The sequence below is a fragment of the Pelodiscus sinensis genome, chromosome 2, assembly GCF_049634645.1.
Source record: "Pelodiscus sinensis isolate JC-2024 chromosome 2, ASM4963464v1, whole genome shotgun sequence".
Classification (NCBI taxonomy): Eukaryota; Metazoa; Chordata; order Testudines; family Trionychidae; genus Pelodiscus; species Pelodiscus sinensis.
In genome coordinates, this window is record NC_134712.1 from 246,027,407 (window position 1) to 246,041,538 (window position 14,132).

The window sequence follows — 14,132 nt, forward strand, 5'->3', positions numbered from 1 at the left end:
TTTAGTCTCTATATTCATTTAATTCTGGGTCTCCACTGCAACTGTTAAGAAGCATGCCAAGGGAAGTGATGGTTTTTGTAAGGTGAAAATCACTCTCCTTTGAGCGGGACTGGGATCACCACCTCATTTTACACCAACCATCATTATATGGTGATAGCTTTCAGAGTCAAACAAGTTACTTAGAACTTCTTTCTCACATTTAACAACCCCTCGAGCCATCCACTCACTAATAATCTCCTAAAAATTCATTGCAGCAACTGATGGTTGCTAATCAGGATGTCCTGACAGGACAGTAATTCATTCTGTGTCTAATTGCCACCAATTTCTCTTAACTTCAACTTTCGACTTGGACTTGTCTACACAGTGAGTTAGTGCATTGCAAGCCAGGCCATGAGTTTAAAGCACACTAGCTTGCCACTCACTAATTTGCTGTGTAGCTTTTCTGCACTAAAAGTTCTGCAGTGCACTACAACATGAAAGTGTTTCACACAAAAAGATAGGGAACATCAAGCTACTTTACAGTAGATTCACACCCCGGTTTGCCAGACACTAACTCACTACCTAGAGAAACCAGTTTATCATTGTAATTGGATGACTGGTTTATTTCATATTTTCACAAGAGGATCTGATACCTGTTGATAGAGACGTTCCCAGCAATCCTGTGTCATCAGGCGGAACAAAGAGAGAAAGGCCCAGCCAAACGTATCAAAGCTTGTATAGCCATAATCAGGATTTTCACCTGCCTTTAGGCATCTATATCCTGCTGGACACGTGCTACAAATAAAAATAGAAAATAAAGCTCATTCTAGGCAGCTTAAATGTGGAGGAACTGGTTTTCCTACAGCTGACACTGGCTGTTTTCAGTCAAAAGCTACAAACATAGAAATATACAAGCAAGTTGTTCCATCTCATGTGAACATTCAGATTACATAGAAATATATTTATGGTTTAATATATATATAATGCACTGAAACGATCCATCCTAAACAGGTGAACTGAAGCTTGATCACCAGGTTTTTAACTACAACAATAAAAAAGGTTTCTCTTACCCCTTGTGGTCATCTTGAGAACAGCTGAGATACTGGAACAGACCCTAAACTGGTGTACCCATGGGCTCTATGCTGATTTATACCAGCTGAGCATTTAGGCTCAATATTCTTATGTGATTCAAACTATCAGATCTTCAGCCTGACCTACTATGCACTCCCTGGGAGCAGTGAACCTTCCATCTAAGGCTATGTTTAGATAGCAGGCTTCTTTTGGAAGATGCTTTTCCGGAAGAGATCTTCCAGAAAAACTTCTTCCGAAAGAGAGCGTCAAAACAGCGATCTGTTTTTCCAAAAGATAGCATTCACACTGAATGGACACTATCTCGCATTTCAGCAGTGATTATTAGGGACAGAGTGGCCTGTGCTTTTTCCTCTTTCCTCTTCTTTTGAAAGAATGCTCTCTTCCCCGTCCACACACACCTTTTTCTGAAAGAACTCTTTCGGAAAAAGGCTTCTTCCTCATGGAATGAGGATTACCAATGTTGGAAAAAAACATCTGTTCTTTCGATTTTCTTCCAGAAGAACACAATTGCAGTGTGGACGTAAGGGAAGTTTTTCCAACCCCCCCCCCAAAAAACCCTCTATAGTGCAGACACACCCAAAGTGCCCAATCCTTCTGTCTACTCACCAGAGGAGCCTGAGATTTCACATCCACGCCAAGAAAAGCCCTTACCTACAAGGCTGCTTCTTTCAGGAAAGCTTCTAGTCCATGCATCTTGCAAATTGCCTTATTGCATGGCATGCCACGCCACAAGGAAAACATTCTCTCATTAAAATTCACAACTCCTTACAAATATTTGTTTTCTAAAACACTCTGCCCTACACAGCAACCAAGCCCTTTAATTACAACTAACCCTACCACTTACTAAAGCAACCATGTGAGTAGTCATTTGGAAAGGGTACCAGATCCATCTAATAGGCAGGAAAAGAGGAACTCCACAAAACTTGCATGCCTTTTTTCACACAGTTGTTCCAGCAGCTCTCCTCTATCCAGGACATAAGCAAAGAGCCTCAAAAGGATCTCCCAGCTCTATAAAAGCTCTGGTAGACATGGTTAGGAAGGGCTACAATAACATGGCTTTGTGAAGGCATGTTAATGACAGAATGATTGCCAAACCGTGTTTTTGAACAGAGCAACACGCTGCACATTGGACTTGGTGAATGTGGACCTCTGCCAGTGAAAAAGAGGAATCAATTTTCTAACTTGTCTATCGTTAAGGTGACCAGATGTCCCATTTTTAAAGGGGCAGTCTTGTATTTAAGCCCGACATTTTCTTTAAAAGGGGCAAATTGTTCCATATAGTCTGTTTCTCTTCCCCTCTCCCCAACCCCGATCAGTAATGGTGAGCCCTACCGCTTGGCAGATGCCAGCTCACCAGCCACTTACTCAGCAGCTATGAATGGGAGGGGCTGGGGTTCAGGGGCCAATGATGGGGGTGAGTGGGCAAGGCTGGGGTGACAGGGCAAAGAGGCAAAGCATGGGGCCAGCTGCTTCCCCTGCTGCTGTTTTGTCAGCACAGCCCCCGCTGTGTGCTAGCTCTCAGCTGGCAGGGCCATACCTGCCTCCCCCCCCCCCCCCCCAGACTAGCTGCATGCTGTGAGCTGTGATGGTTGGTGAGTAGAGGCGGGCAGCCAGTTACCTGCTCCACCCATCACCCCTTTACATGCTCCTCTTCTTCCTGTCATGCCCCTTCACATCCAGCCCTGCTACTCCTCCAAGTCCCTCCCAGGAGGGTGCACTCCACTTCCAGAGCCGTGCAGAGAACAAGCCCCTGGCCAGAGCACTCAGCACACTAACATTCCGGCTAGCCGGCTCCTTTGCCTACCACCTTTGACTGGGCTGGCAGCCCCCCGAGAAAGCCCAAGATCCTCCCAACCTCGGATGCTGGCATGGAGGAGCCAAGCCCTGCACTTACCAAACCTAGCACAGTGCTGGCATAGGAGCCTCTCTGACTCTGGAATGGGGCGTGGGAGAGGGAAGGAATGATTTCCAGCCTGTTCACATCCCGAACCTACAGGCTCCGCAGTGGGGGGAGGGGGAGATGCACACACTCTGGGTTCTGCCCTGAGGGAGCAGGGGACTTGTTCTGTCCCCTGGGCACCCTCACCTGCTGAACCATCCTTCTGGCTGCATTTGCTGAAGCCCCTGAGGTCAGGTTCCCTGGGCCCTGGTGCACCACACAGCCTTCAGGCTTAACTCCTTCCTGCCTGCACTGTAGCTGGGGGATAGGAGCTGCCTGGGTTATGTCTGTGGCCGGCAGCAGCTTGGAAGTGTTAGCTGCCTTTCAACACTGCAGGCAGAAAGGGAGAAACTGCTTCCAGCTGCGGGGGTTGGGGGAAGGGGCGGGGAGAAGAGGTGAACTCAACAGAGTCATGGGCCAGACCACCGATCTCCCCCCATCCTCCCCGGCCAGTGGAAACAGCTCCTGTCCCTTCCGTCTCACACAGTGTCAACATTCTGCTGCTGCTCACTACATTCTTGTGTGGGCCCTGGCAGCAATCTGGAAGAAACCCTGGCAGAAACTCTCACCCCCCACCCTCCAAAGGCAGCCTCAGAAGACATGGCACCAGGAGAGGCATGTCTGTGCCAGGGATCTAGCCGAGCACCGAGAGCAGAGAGCGCAGGGGAAGGTCAGTCATCATCCCCTAATGTGAGAGATGTGTGCGTGCATACACATCTCCTCAATCTGGTGATGATTTAAATTTTGTACTTTATCGTTCTGATTAATTGCCATTGAATTTGCTTGAATACAAGTTATTTTACCAGGTGTCCCTATTCAGCATAGGGAAATATGGTAATCCTATCTATAGTCAGGGCTATTAGTCAGCAATATCCAGTCAGTTGATCCTGTAAAACACTTCTTCACCTATCATGCAGAATGGAAAACACATCCCACAAGTATGGCATATTTTATGACAGAATAATAAGACCCCACCATGCACACTTTCCATTATAGATTAAGGTGTTTCAACCACGATTGTTTTTAGCACAATGTTTAGCAGAACAAAATACAAAGAGACAACAAGACAAAAAGCAATAATAAACATAAAAAAATAACAAAACAAAAATAATAAGCAAATGAAAGTAAATCTCTGCATGTAAGCCAAAATTAGAATGGATTCAAAGTTAGTCATGTGGTGATTCTGGGGGAGGGAAAAAGGTCATAGTACAAAATACTATTTTAAGAACAGAACAGTTATGTATATGGTATAGATCATATCTCCATATTACAAGTTAGCAATGCAACCTCAGGATTCAGATAATTCCTCAGTGCACTGTCAGTTTTGAATTTGCCCAAATCTCTTCCAGTGTCAGACACCGATATTATGAATTCAGCAACACTTTAAGAAGCTTAATCTAATATCATTAGTCAAGCACAAGTGTTGAAATAAATCTGTTTTGAAAGCAAAAAGAAAAAAAGAATACTGAAACTTTGAAAAATGCATCCATATCTATCTCTGCATGGGACTTTAGATGAAGATAGAAACCTTCCACCTCATAGTTTACATTTGATTAGACATACAAGTGAAAATATAATCTGTGACTGCGTGTGCTTCATTAGATTCCTGCTTATTTACACTCCCTGAAGATCTAGTCATATTGACTATCTTAGAAGAAAAAAGGAATTATTTTTCTCCCAGTCTAAGAAAAGGACCTCCTTCCTGAGCTTCCCTACTTTGGTTCCCTTTGTTGAGAGCCACAGCTCCTGCATTACTATGATTTTACCATGACTGGCTTGGGGAAGAAGAAAAGGGATAAAAATCCAGCTGTTCTCTTTTCTAAAGTCTACGCGGTTCCTCTGAATTTGTGGCCTGACCATTTCTCTTGTGCAAAGTAAACCTTTTAAGTAAGCCTCCTGTCCCAGCACAAAGGCATCTATTGTCACCATTTGCCAGATTTCTGTCTTTGATCTGATACTGCAGACACCTAACAGTGTCGATGGCATGTTTAGGATATTTTTCCAGTGATCTGGAGAAACATTAATTTTGCCTGCTTCGTGGCAGCATGTCCAGGCAGGATGTGAGAAGTTTTTGTAAGTCTCATTCGTTTTTTCAAGGAAAGCTGAGTGAACTTTGCTTGGAATCCGGTTTTTTTTTTTCAAGGATGGAAAGGCTTTCCTCTGAAAACAATCCCAAGTGGTCCCATTGGGTGGTGTCACTATTCTCTTCTTTACTGTAATGATCTGAAAAGAGCAGATGCTGCTGAGACATCTGATATGTGGCTTGAAGGATATCATATTTCATTACCTTTGGGCCTAACCTTGCTCCCAATGAAGTCAATGGAAGAGCTTTGTCTCCAAATACAGCACAGATAAAGGATTTCTAGAATGTGTTCCCTCTGGAGACCCTCTTCAATCAATTATGAATATGACGGAGTCTGAGATTGGACCTCACTGCCACGAGAAGGTTCCCTTCAGATTCACTGCCACCATCACTAACCGAGGTGACTTATTTTTGAGTGGATGAGAATTGAACCAGCTACTTATATGTACGTGAGACAGTTTTCTGAGAGGGATGCCAGTTTTCTCTTTTGAAAAGCACTAGGAACGATGCCATAACCCTTCCTGGTGCTGCAGGGAGTGACAGAAACCCTGTCAGTGTCTTCTGTTTATAATCCCACCCTAATTTGTGCAAGTTTTCTTATGCCTACATCTCCCTGCAATATGGTAGTCTTCTCACTAACATAATGAAGCTCCAGGCCTGCTCCTGAACAACACTGGACCTCGTGAATCCCGAGCCTCAGAAGCCTCCCAGCAGCTCATCTCAGACAAAACCCCAGTGGTAAGATCGACAGACCCTGGTCATAGGCAGGTGAGATTGCACCTGGGACCTTAGGAGCTAAAGCCATGAGCCTCTATGCATGAGCTAAAAGCCAGCTGCCTCTGAGCTAAGGCTGAGGAGCAGACGTCACTCTCCCTCTCAGTAGTGTCAGTACCTCTGGGTTACAATAAGATGACCTGACAGGTATATCACAGATTGCTAATAACAAATCTTGCATGATCATGGAGTACGTGTACAACCTACGCTACCAAGGACATCAGCAGTTTTCAGACTTGGGGGCCTTTGGTACTAAAAGCATGAGCCTCTATCACTTAATCTAAAGAACTCCATTAACCAATATCTGCAGTAGCCTTTCAACCCAAGGAGACAAAGATCCATACTTCCCTAGTATCGTGTACACTTGCTCCGACCTGCAATTCCAAGGGAGCTTACTGTAGAAAAACTCCCCCACAAGGAGCGGTGATCCATAGGTTGTACACACACTATTGAAGCACTGTGTGGGAAAGAACATTTTTACAAGTGGCTGCTTCCCATGAAAAAGCCATGGGAGACTTATTAGCTGGAAGGGCTCCCATTTTAGATTATTTTAGAACCACCCCTGTGCCTTCTGAGGTGCTTTTTCTTTTAAAAAAAACCAACTCTGGATTTTACTCCAGATGTTGCATCTTTCCCTTTGGATTTTCTAGTTGCTTTTTTATGCTTGACAACTCCAGGGGAAAGAGAGTGATGGGATTTCACTCAGACTGGCAACAGTGAGAAACCACATGAATATAACATCCTTCACAGGGTGCTGTACAATTAATCACAATACAATTACGGTGACATCGATTAAGAACAGTTAAAAGCACCAATCTACTCATCCATCCATCAGGCCATAATCACTATAGTTTGTTGGCACCAGTACAGAAAATTAAAGGATCTAAGAATAGGTCTCATTTTAAATAATGACTCAGATTGGACATTCCAGGTAGTAATAGCTGAGGGGCATAATTACAAAATGCTCTGGCTTAAGACTTTAATCTGGACAAACCAAGCAACCTGTTGATCCAAACTCTAATGAACTAATAGGGCTCTGCAGTGAAAGAAGATTGGTGAACAACTCTGTGTTGGATCACAATATTTCAGAATCTGAAAATATACAAAATGATAGTCACATGATATTAGGAGGTAGCAATTCACAGCTGCTGATGTTGTCATCCCAGAAGAAGTCTTTAAGCATATGAGGAGCTATGCAAAGGTCTGTTCTCCCAATTGACCTAAGTAGCAAAAACACAACTCCATCTATTAAATGGGATGGTTTATAAACAGACAACAAAAATTGGAGACACATACCAACTGAATTTTTTTAAATTAAAAGAACTGTGATAAAGAATCGCTCCTGTAAAAGTTGTAGTTTGGAATAACAAAAAGGTGAAAAATTCTGAAAACTATTTATAACTGAAATCACTGAAATAAAAGTTAATTGGCAAATTTTAATAGAACAGGAATCTCCCCCCCACCTCTTAGCAACACAGCAGAGGGGAAAGCCTGAGTTTAGCAGGTAAAGAGAGGACCACTGGACTTCCCAGGTTTGTTTAGGCTTGAAGCCAAGTAGGGAAAGGAAGGGAGAACTGTGGGACTTACTAAATGAGCCTAGCACAGCAATGGGAAACCTAGACTAGTGAGCGGGATGCATGAGTTACCCTCCTTCACCTCAATGGGCTGCAAGACTGTCATAACCAAGACGCTTTCCCGGGATAGGGTAGTTTTGCTCACTGCGCGGGTGTACCTAGAATTGGTGAGGTGTGCCGACTGAATTGTAACAGCACTTTGATTGGAGGTAGAGGAAGCATGTGGCTTTTATAGTCAATGTTGTGGGCAATGAGCATGTACCTCACTTCATATGGCCTTCCTTTACGTGTGTGTACAAAACATAATCTGGACAGAAACCAACAGAATCCGGCAACCCTGTGCATGAGCAACAGCAAACAAAATGTCTTGTGAGCTGCACACAGAACCCTGATGGGCCACCACTGGCCTAGCAATAATAATAGACATAAAATAGGAGAGTGCACCCCGTGAGAGGCTCTGGCAGCTTAAGCAATCAGCTGGTCTGGGTATCCCTCAAAGGGGCTGCATATAGGCTCTGTCCACTGGCTTGTGCAAAAACATCCCACTGCCTTTCAGTTCAGGCACATGTAAAACCTATATCCTGAGAGCCAGGTCATGGCCAAGGCTATACACCCATGCAAATGGAAGTAAGAACCCCTTCTGCTTTAGGCACACAGAAGTAAACAAACACTGTGTACCTACAACAGCCCTATCGGGCACTGGGTAGGAAGTGGGCATTTGGTTCCACCCCTAATGCACAAACCAGCAAAGGGAGGTTGAACTCTAGGGGTATGTCTCGACTACATGCCTCTGTCAGAAGAGGCATGAAGATTAGGCTACCTGCCATAGTCAATGAAGTGGGGATTTAAATAATCCCCGCTTCATTAAAATAAACATGGCTGCTGCGCTGTGCTGACGATCAGCTGATCCGGCACAGCGCGGCAGCCTATACGCAGATCTGTCGGCAGGGGAAGCCTTTGCCGACTGATCCTGTAACCCTCGTTTCATGAGGCATAAGGGATCGGTCAGCAAAGGCTTCCCCTGCCGACAGATCTGCGTCTAGACTGCCGCGCTGTGCCAGATCAGCTGATTGTCGGTACAGCGCAGCAGCCATGTTTATTTTAATGAAGTGGGAATTATTTAAATCCCTGCTTCATTGACTATGTCAGGTAGCCTAATCTTCATGCCTCTGCTGACAGAGGCATGTAGTCTAGACATATCCTAGTATTAGTATGGGCCAGTAGCAGAGGAAGCTCTTGTATTGTTGCAGCATAGCAATTCACTGCCCCTTAACAGGGACAGGTGGTAAATGTATAACCTACAAGTCCTGGGTGTGGCTGGTGAGCCCACTTTGGCTTGGACCAACAGAGCTGGCTACTTTAGCAGAGATGTTATTTTTTTAGATCCAGAAGTCTTGGATTCAGTCTTTGGTGCCCATGACTGACTCAGAGATGTGGCATTACAAATATACAACCTAGCCTCAAACTGGGTACTAAAATGTGTGCCGCCAGCTCTAGAATTTTTCACAAGATTGTATGCATGCTTTCTTGTGGTTTTTTTACACTGATGTGAAGAGCACTTCTGCCACTAACATACTATCCACATTCCAGCATGATTTGAACCAGCACAAAGTAGATGACAAGTGTTATTTACATCATAACTTAGTTACATTCATTTCAAATAGGCGATACACTAAGAGGGATTGTAATAAGTTTATTAATGCTGCTGATTAAATTATCACATAATTGGATCATGGGCTTTAACATTTAAAGTAATGCATCGAGCTCTACACCAAATGACATCATCTTTAACAGCATATTAAGATGCCACGGGTTTAAGGGAAAACAGCAAGTCTGTCCTCGCTCTGTCAGCATTCCTAGCCTTTCCCACACACCAGCCAACTTCTCCTGTAGGGCTCACGCCTGTCAGATGCTGAGCAGACCAGCCCCAATCCAACAGAGCCTTTAAGCGTATTTCATTTTAAGCACAAACAGTCCCATTGATTTCAGTGGAATGACTCTTGCTTAAAGTTACTCACACACTTTGTTGATTTGGGGCCAGCATGCTTAGTACTCTGCATGTCTAAGCCCTCAAACACCTCCACTTTTTCTTCCAGGCTGCCTGTATGCATGGTGAATATTTCCCGATAAGATCCCAGCAGCCAGTACCTTATCCTCCTTATGATTCACCTCTGCTGAGGTGTCCAAGAGACCTAGATGATGCTAGCTAAGCAGCCAATGAGCTGCAGCTATTCCTTTGCTTCCCATCCCTTCCCCTGCATAAATAACAAAGCCCAGCTGAGCCAAATCTTCACCAATTTCATTCATTTGCAACCTGTATCACTAACCCCTACACTTTGCTTGTTTGCATTTTTGGATAGTAAACTTCCAGCCAAAGGATCTCTTTGCTATGTCTGTACCTACACCCAGCTCAATGGGGTCTTAATTCCAAGTGGAGCCTTTGGACGATACAATACATAATCAATAATAGCAATAAATGGAGGCTTATTAATTTCAATGCCACGGTTTCCAGCACAGTTGGAGCTGTGTGACATGACACTGCTTCCTTATTGTCCATGGAGTAGCAGCTGAGGGAGAGGATGTTGTATACTGAATGGTATATGTGGGCATGCAAGTTATTCATACCTTTCAAACTGCCAAGGTCCAGGTGAGAGATACAGTATGGGGCAGTATAGTGCAATGTATATAAAATGAAGGAAATGCAATGTCCTATTCCTCAGGGTGAGGCATATTTACTACCCTCTGAAGAGGAGTGTGGTGAGTGTCTTAATATTTGTGAAGTACTTTGAAATCATTTGATCGAGGATATGCAAGTGCAAAGATTATTATTCCAGTTGAAGGGCATAGGACTATAGCATCATTGTGATACACTGTATGCAAGGGCTGTTAATATGTCTGCAAGCAAAGCTTGTCACTAAAATGCCATTTTTGTTTGCTTGGTAACTATGACCAAAAATGGGTTGCAGATAGAGTTTTGTGTATTGGTATAGATTGCCTCCATGAAAGAGCAACACAACAAATACGTTTATAAAGATATTTTAAATCAGGGTTAGGATTCATCTTATAACTTTTCACCCGCTTTGAGAGGATTACCATTCTGAATTCCTTTTCTTTGTAAACTAAGGTGAGAGTAAGAGAGTTACAAAGTTGTTTAGAAATATGCTTCATTCTATACATATGTTATTTTAATGTAGCCTGCTAAGAAAAATGAAGGTCACAGTGAGAATAAAGGTAGCTAAAGTTTCTATAGCAACAGTTACTAGGATGCAGTTGCCAAAGGTACCTTCTTTTTATATCCTGAAGTAGCTTTAGAGGCCAATTTTCCTTCCTCTTCACTAGCCTTTTTGGCAATATCAGTACAGACATGATACAAATGTACTTGCATTGTTAGTATGATAGTGTAGACTACAGCCCAAAAGCTGACTATATAGTACATGTCATGAGAAAGGAAAAAATATGTTAAACTGTCTGACCTTGAGACTTGAAAAGAACACCACTGACTGAAAACCCAGGCTGCTCAGAAAAACTGTTTTCTTTACTATTGGTACAAGTAGCATGTGAGTTTATTAACAATGAAAACAAATGGAACAGAAGGATCTTTTATCTTGTGCTGCCTAGTTTGTTTACTTTGTGCATATGACAGCACTTTGTGTCTAGTCAGTGTCACACTTTCCCCACAGACAATTTCTCTTGTTTGTGTGGAAAGAGAAAAAAAATCTGAAAAAAATAGGAAAATATCATTGCAAAAGTCACAAAATTTGGGAGAAAACTCAGGGACAAGTATAGAAGCTGAAACTCATTTTCATTTTTCGGGGAAGGGGACTAGGAAGTGAGGCCACAAATAGAAATCTGACTAGATTCCAAGCTGATGTCGCCCCTCTAAATTTGTGTCCTATTTTGATAAGGAAAAACACCAGATTCCAGGTTTATAAGCATTTTTACAAAATTAGCAGGTTACAATTTCAGTAAGAAAAAAGAGCACGCCCATAATGTAATGACATTAATAATATATCAGCTTGATGTAAGTTGGTAGAACCCTTTCACTGACAGTCTTCCACCATCACATCAGCTATGCGGTTGTGGTCCAGTAAAGACAATGGGCATGTATCTGGTCCACTCAGCAGCACAGCCGGTGTTTTCTAGTTGGATGATGAGCAGCAGCCAATTGGTTACATGAAGAAGAACACTTTCCCATTATTGTTATGAGTTACAAACATGTGGCAGGGACGAACATAAATGTTGAGGGTGGGTTGTTATGTTTTGGTTTGGTCTTTTTAAATGACAGCCTGCACTAATAATTTTGGTGCCAACATCTCTGCTTATAGGCTAGAGCTTTGCCACTGCAAGGTAAGGCAGGACCCTCAGGCTAAGTCTACACTGCAGTTATTTGTTGGCAGAGAGTTTGCTAATGAAGCGCTCATTAGCATTTGTCATGCTGTCATTTGCATATCTCGGCCAATGCTTTTTGCACAAGAGGTTTTGGCGCAAAAACAAGCAGTATAGACGGGTCCTTTTTGCGCAAAAACCCCTTTTGCACAAGATCCGTATACCGTAATTTAGTGACTATACCCTGCACCAAAATATACCCCGTGGTTTTTTCTATTTCAGTAAAAAAAATCTTGTATACACTGCGCATGAGAATAACCCGTGGGGTATACAAGACTTTTCTGTGCCAGGGGTATATTTGCTAATTTACGGTGGGGGGTGGGAGGGGAGAATTAGCCAGCCACTCACCACCCCGTTGCTACACTTCAAAGGCAGAGGCGCCCTTATCGACTAATTGAATAGTTGAAGCAAATTGCATTGACTATTCGATTAGCCAATTAATTTAAATTAATATCCCTAACTCAAACTCCCATTGCGTTCATGCTAACTGTTCACTTACACTGTGTTAGATTTGTCTTTTAAATCCAAAGTACATGATACACATTTTCCTGTTCATTACTAACTAGCTAAATTCAAAATGAAGCAAGTACGACTGCAAGATCCTTTAACTCTCCATCCTAGAGATAGGACACGGGCAGGCCAGGTGCCTGCTCTTGCTCATGCTGCAGGCATTAGCTGAGAACTGATAAACTTCTAGCTGGAGACCAGACCAATTCACATGCATGTTAATTTTGCTCCAGATCAGTATCTTATTTAGTGTTTATGTAAGCCGAGGGATCCAGGTTGTTTGTTAGTGTAGACACTTCGCTGCTCCTATTTCAAAATACTCCCCATAGTAATTCGAAGTAACTGCTCCCCAGTGCTTCCTGGGGCTCCAAGTTGAGGTAGTGTCCACACTGTGGGGGAGCCTTAAATTTAGTCTGAGGCAGCTCCATTATTGTGGACGCGCTTCCTCGTCTTAGAGCCCAAGGAAGCACTGGGGAGTAATTACTTCAAATTACTCTGGGGAGTAGTTATTTCAAAATAGCAGCAGCGGAGCATCCACACTAATGCTATTTTGAAACAACTATTTGGAAATTTGCATTATTCCCCAAGGAAAGTAGGATTTCAAAATAACCAGCCAGTTATCATATATATAGTAGCCCATTGTCTGTGAGTCTATAACGCTGACGTACACGGCCACGCCCCCTGGCCGTGTACATCAATGTCCCGCCACCCTTCCCCTCCCTCCATGGCAGTTTGGCTGAGTGCTGCACCACTCAGCTGGGCCCCAGCGGGAGAGCAAGCAGCCGCCCGGTGCCCAGCTGAGCGGCCCCCTTTCCCCTCCCTCCGTGGTGCACTGTGCCGCTCAGCATGGGGAGTGCGGACCCCAAAAGGCCGCTTGCCGCCGCTTGCTCACCCGCAGCGCTCAGCTGGGCCCTGGGCGGCAAATGGCCACCACTCAGCTGGGCCTGGCGGGAGCACCGCCGCTCAGCTGGGCCCAGTTGAGCGGCGCAGCGCAGCGCACCATGGAGAGAGGGAAAGGGGGGACGGGGCGCCACTCAGGGAGGGAAAGGGAGGCAGAACTGGCTGGAAGGGGGGCGGGAAGCAGAGCTGGGGGGATCAGGGGCTGTGGGGCTGGAGGGGAGAATGGGGGGGGCCCGGAGGAAGGGAAGCAGTGCTGGTGGGAGGGGGAGGAGGGGGATGTCCAGGGGGTCCTGGGACTGGCCGTCGGGAAGCAGAGCTGGGGGGAGATCGGGGGCCGTGGGGCTGGATGGAAGGAGGGGGGCAGGAAGCAGACTTGGCGGGGGGGGTACAGCCACTGGCCGCAGCCGGACCCCAAACGGGCACTTGCCGCCACTTGTTCCCCGGCCGCGGCCCAGCTGAGTGGCGCTGGCAGTGCGCCGCTCCACTAAGCTGAGCCCCAGTGGGACAGGAAGGGGGGCAGGGCAGTGATGTACACGGCCAGGGGGCGGGGCCGTGTACATCACCGACCCCCCTTCCTCCTCCCGCTGTGGCGCTGAGAGATGCACCCCTCAGCCGAGCCGCAGCGGGAGGGGGAGGGACAGTGACGTAGACAGCTCCGCCCCCTGGCCATGTATGTCACCGCCCCAGCCCTCCTCCCCCGCGGCGGCCTGGCTGAGCGCGCCACACTCAGCTGAGCCGCCACAGAGGGAGGGGAAGGGGAAGGGGCGGTGACGTACACGGCTAGGGGGCGGGGCCGTGTACGTCATTGTTCCCCCGTCCCCTCCCGCTGTGGCACTCAGCTGAGTGCTGCGCCCCTCAGCCGGGCCGCCAGGGGAGCCAGCAGTGCAGAGGGCTGTTT

General features: G+C 45.5%; 1 protein-coding gene across 1 annotated transcript in view; it reads right to left on the minus strand.

The window, feature by feature from the left end:
* LOC102452890 (sodium channel protein type 5 subunit alpha-like) overlaps positions 1-14,132 on the minus strand; it is a 340,594-nt gene that overhangs the window by 193,561 nt on the left and 132,901 nt on the right. The window contains exon 9 of the mRNA XM_075922835.1: positions 633-774. Within this exon, the coding sequence (XP_075778950.1) occupies positions 633-774 (142 nt within the window). The remainder of the gene's footprint in view (positions 1-632; positions 775-14,132) is intronic.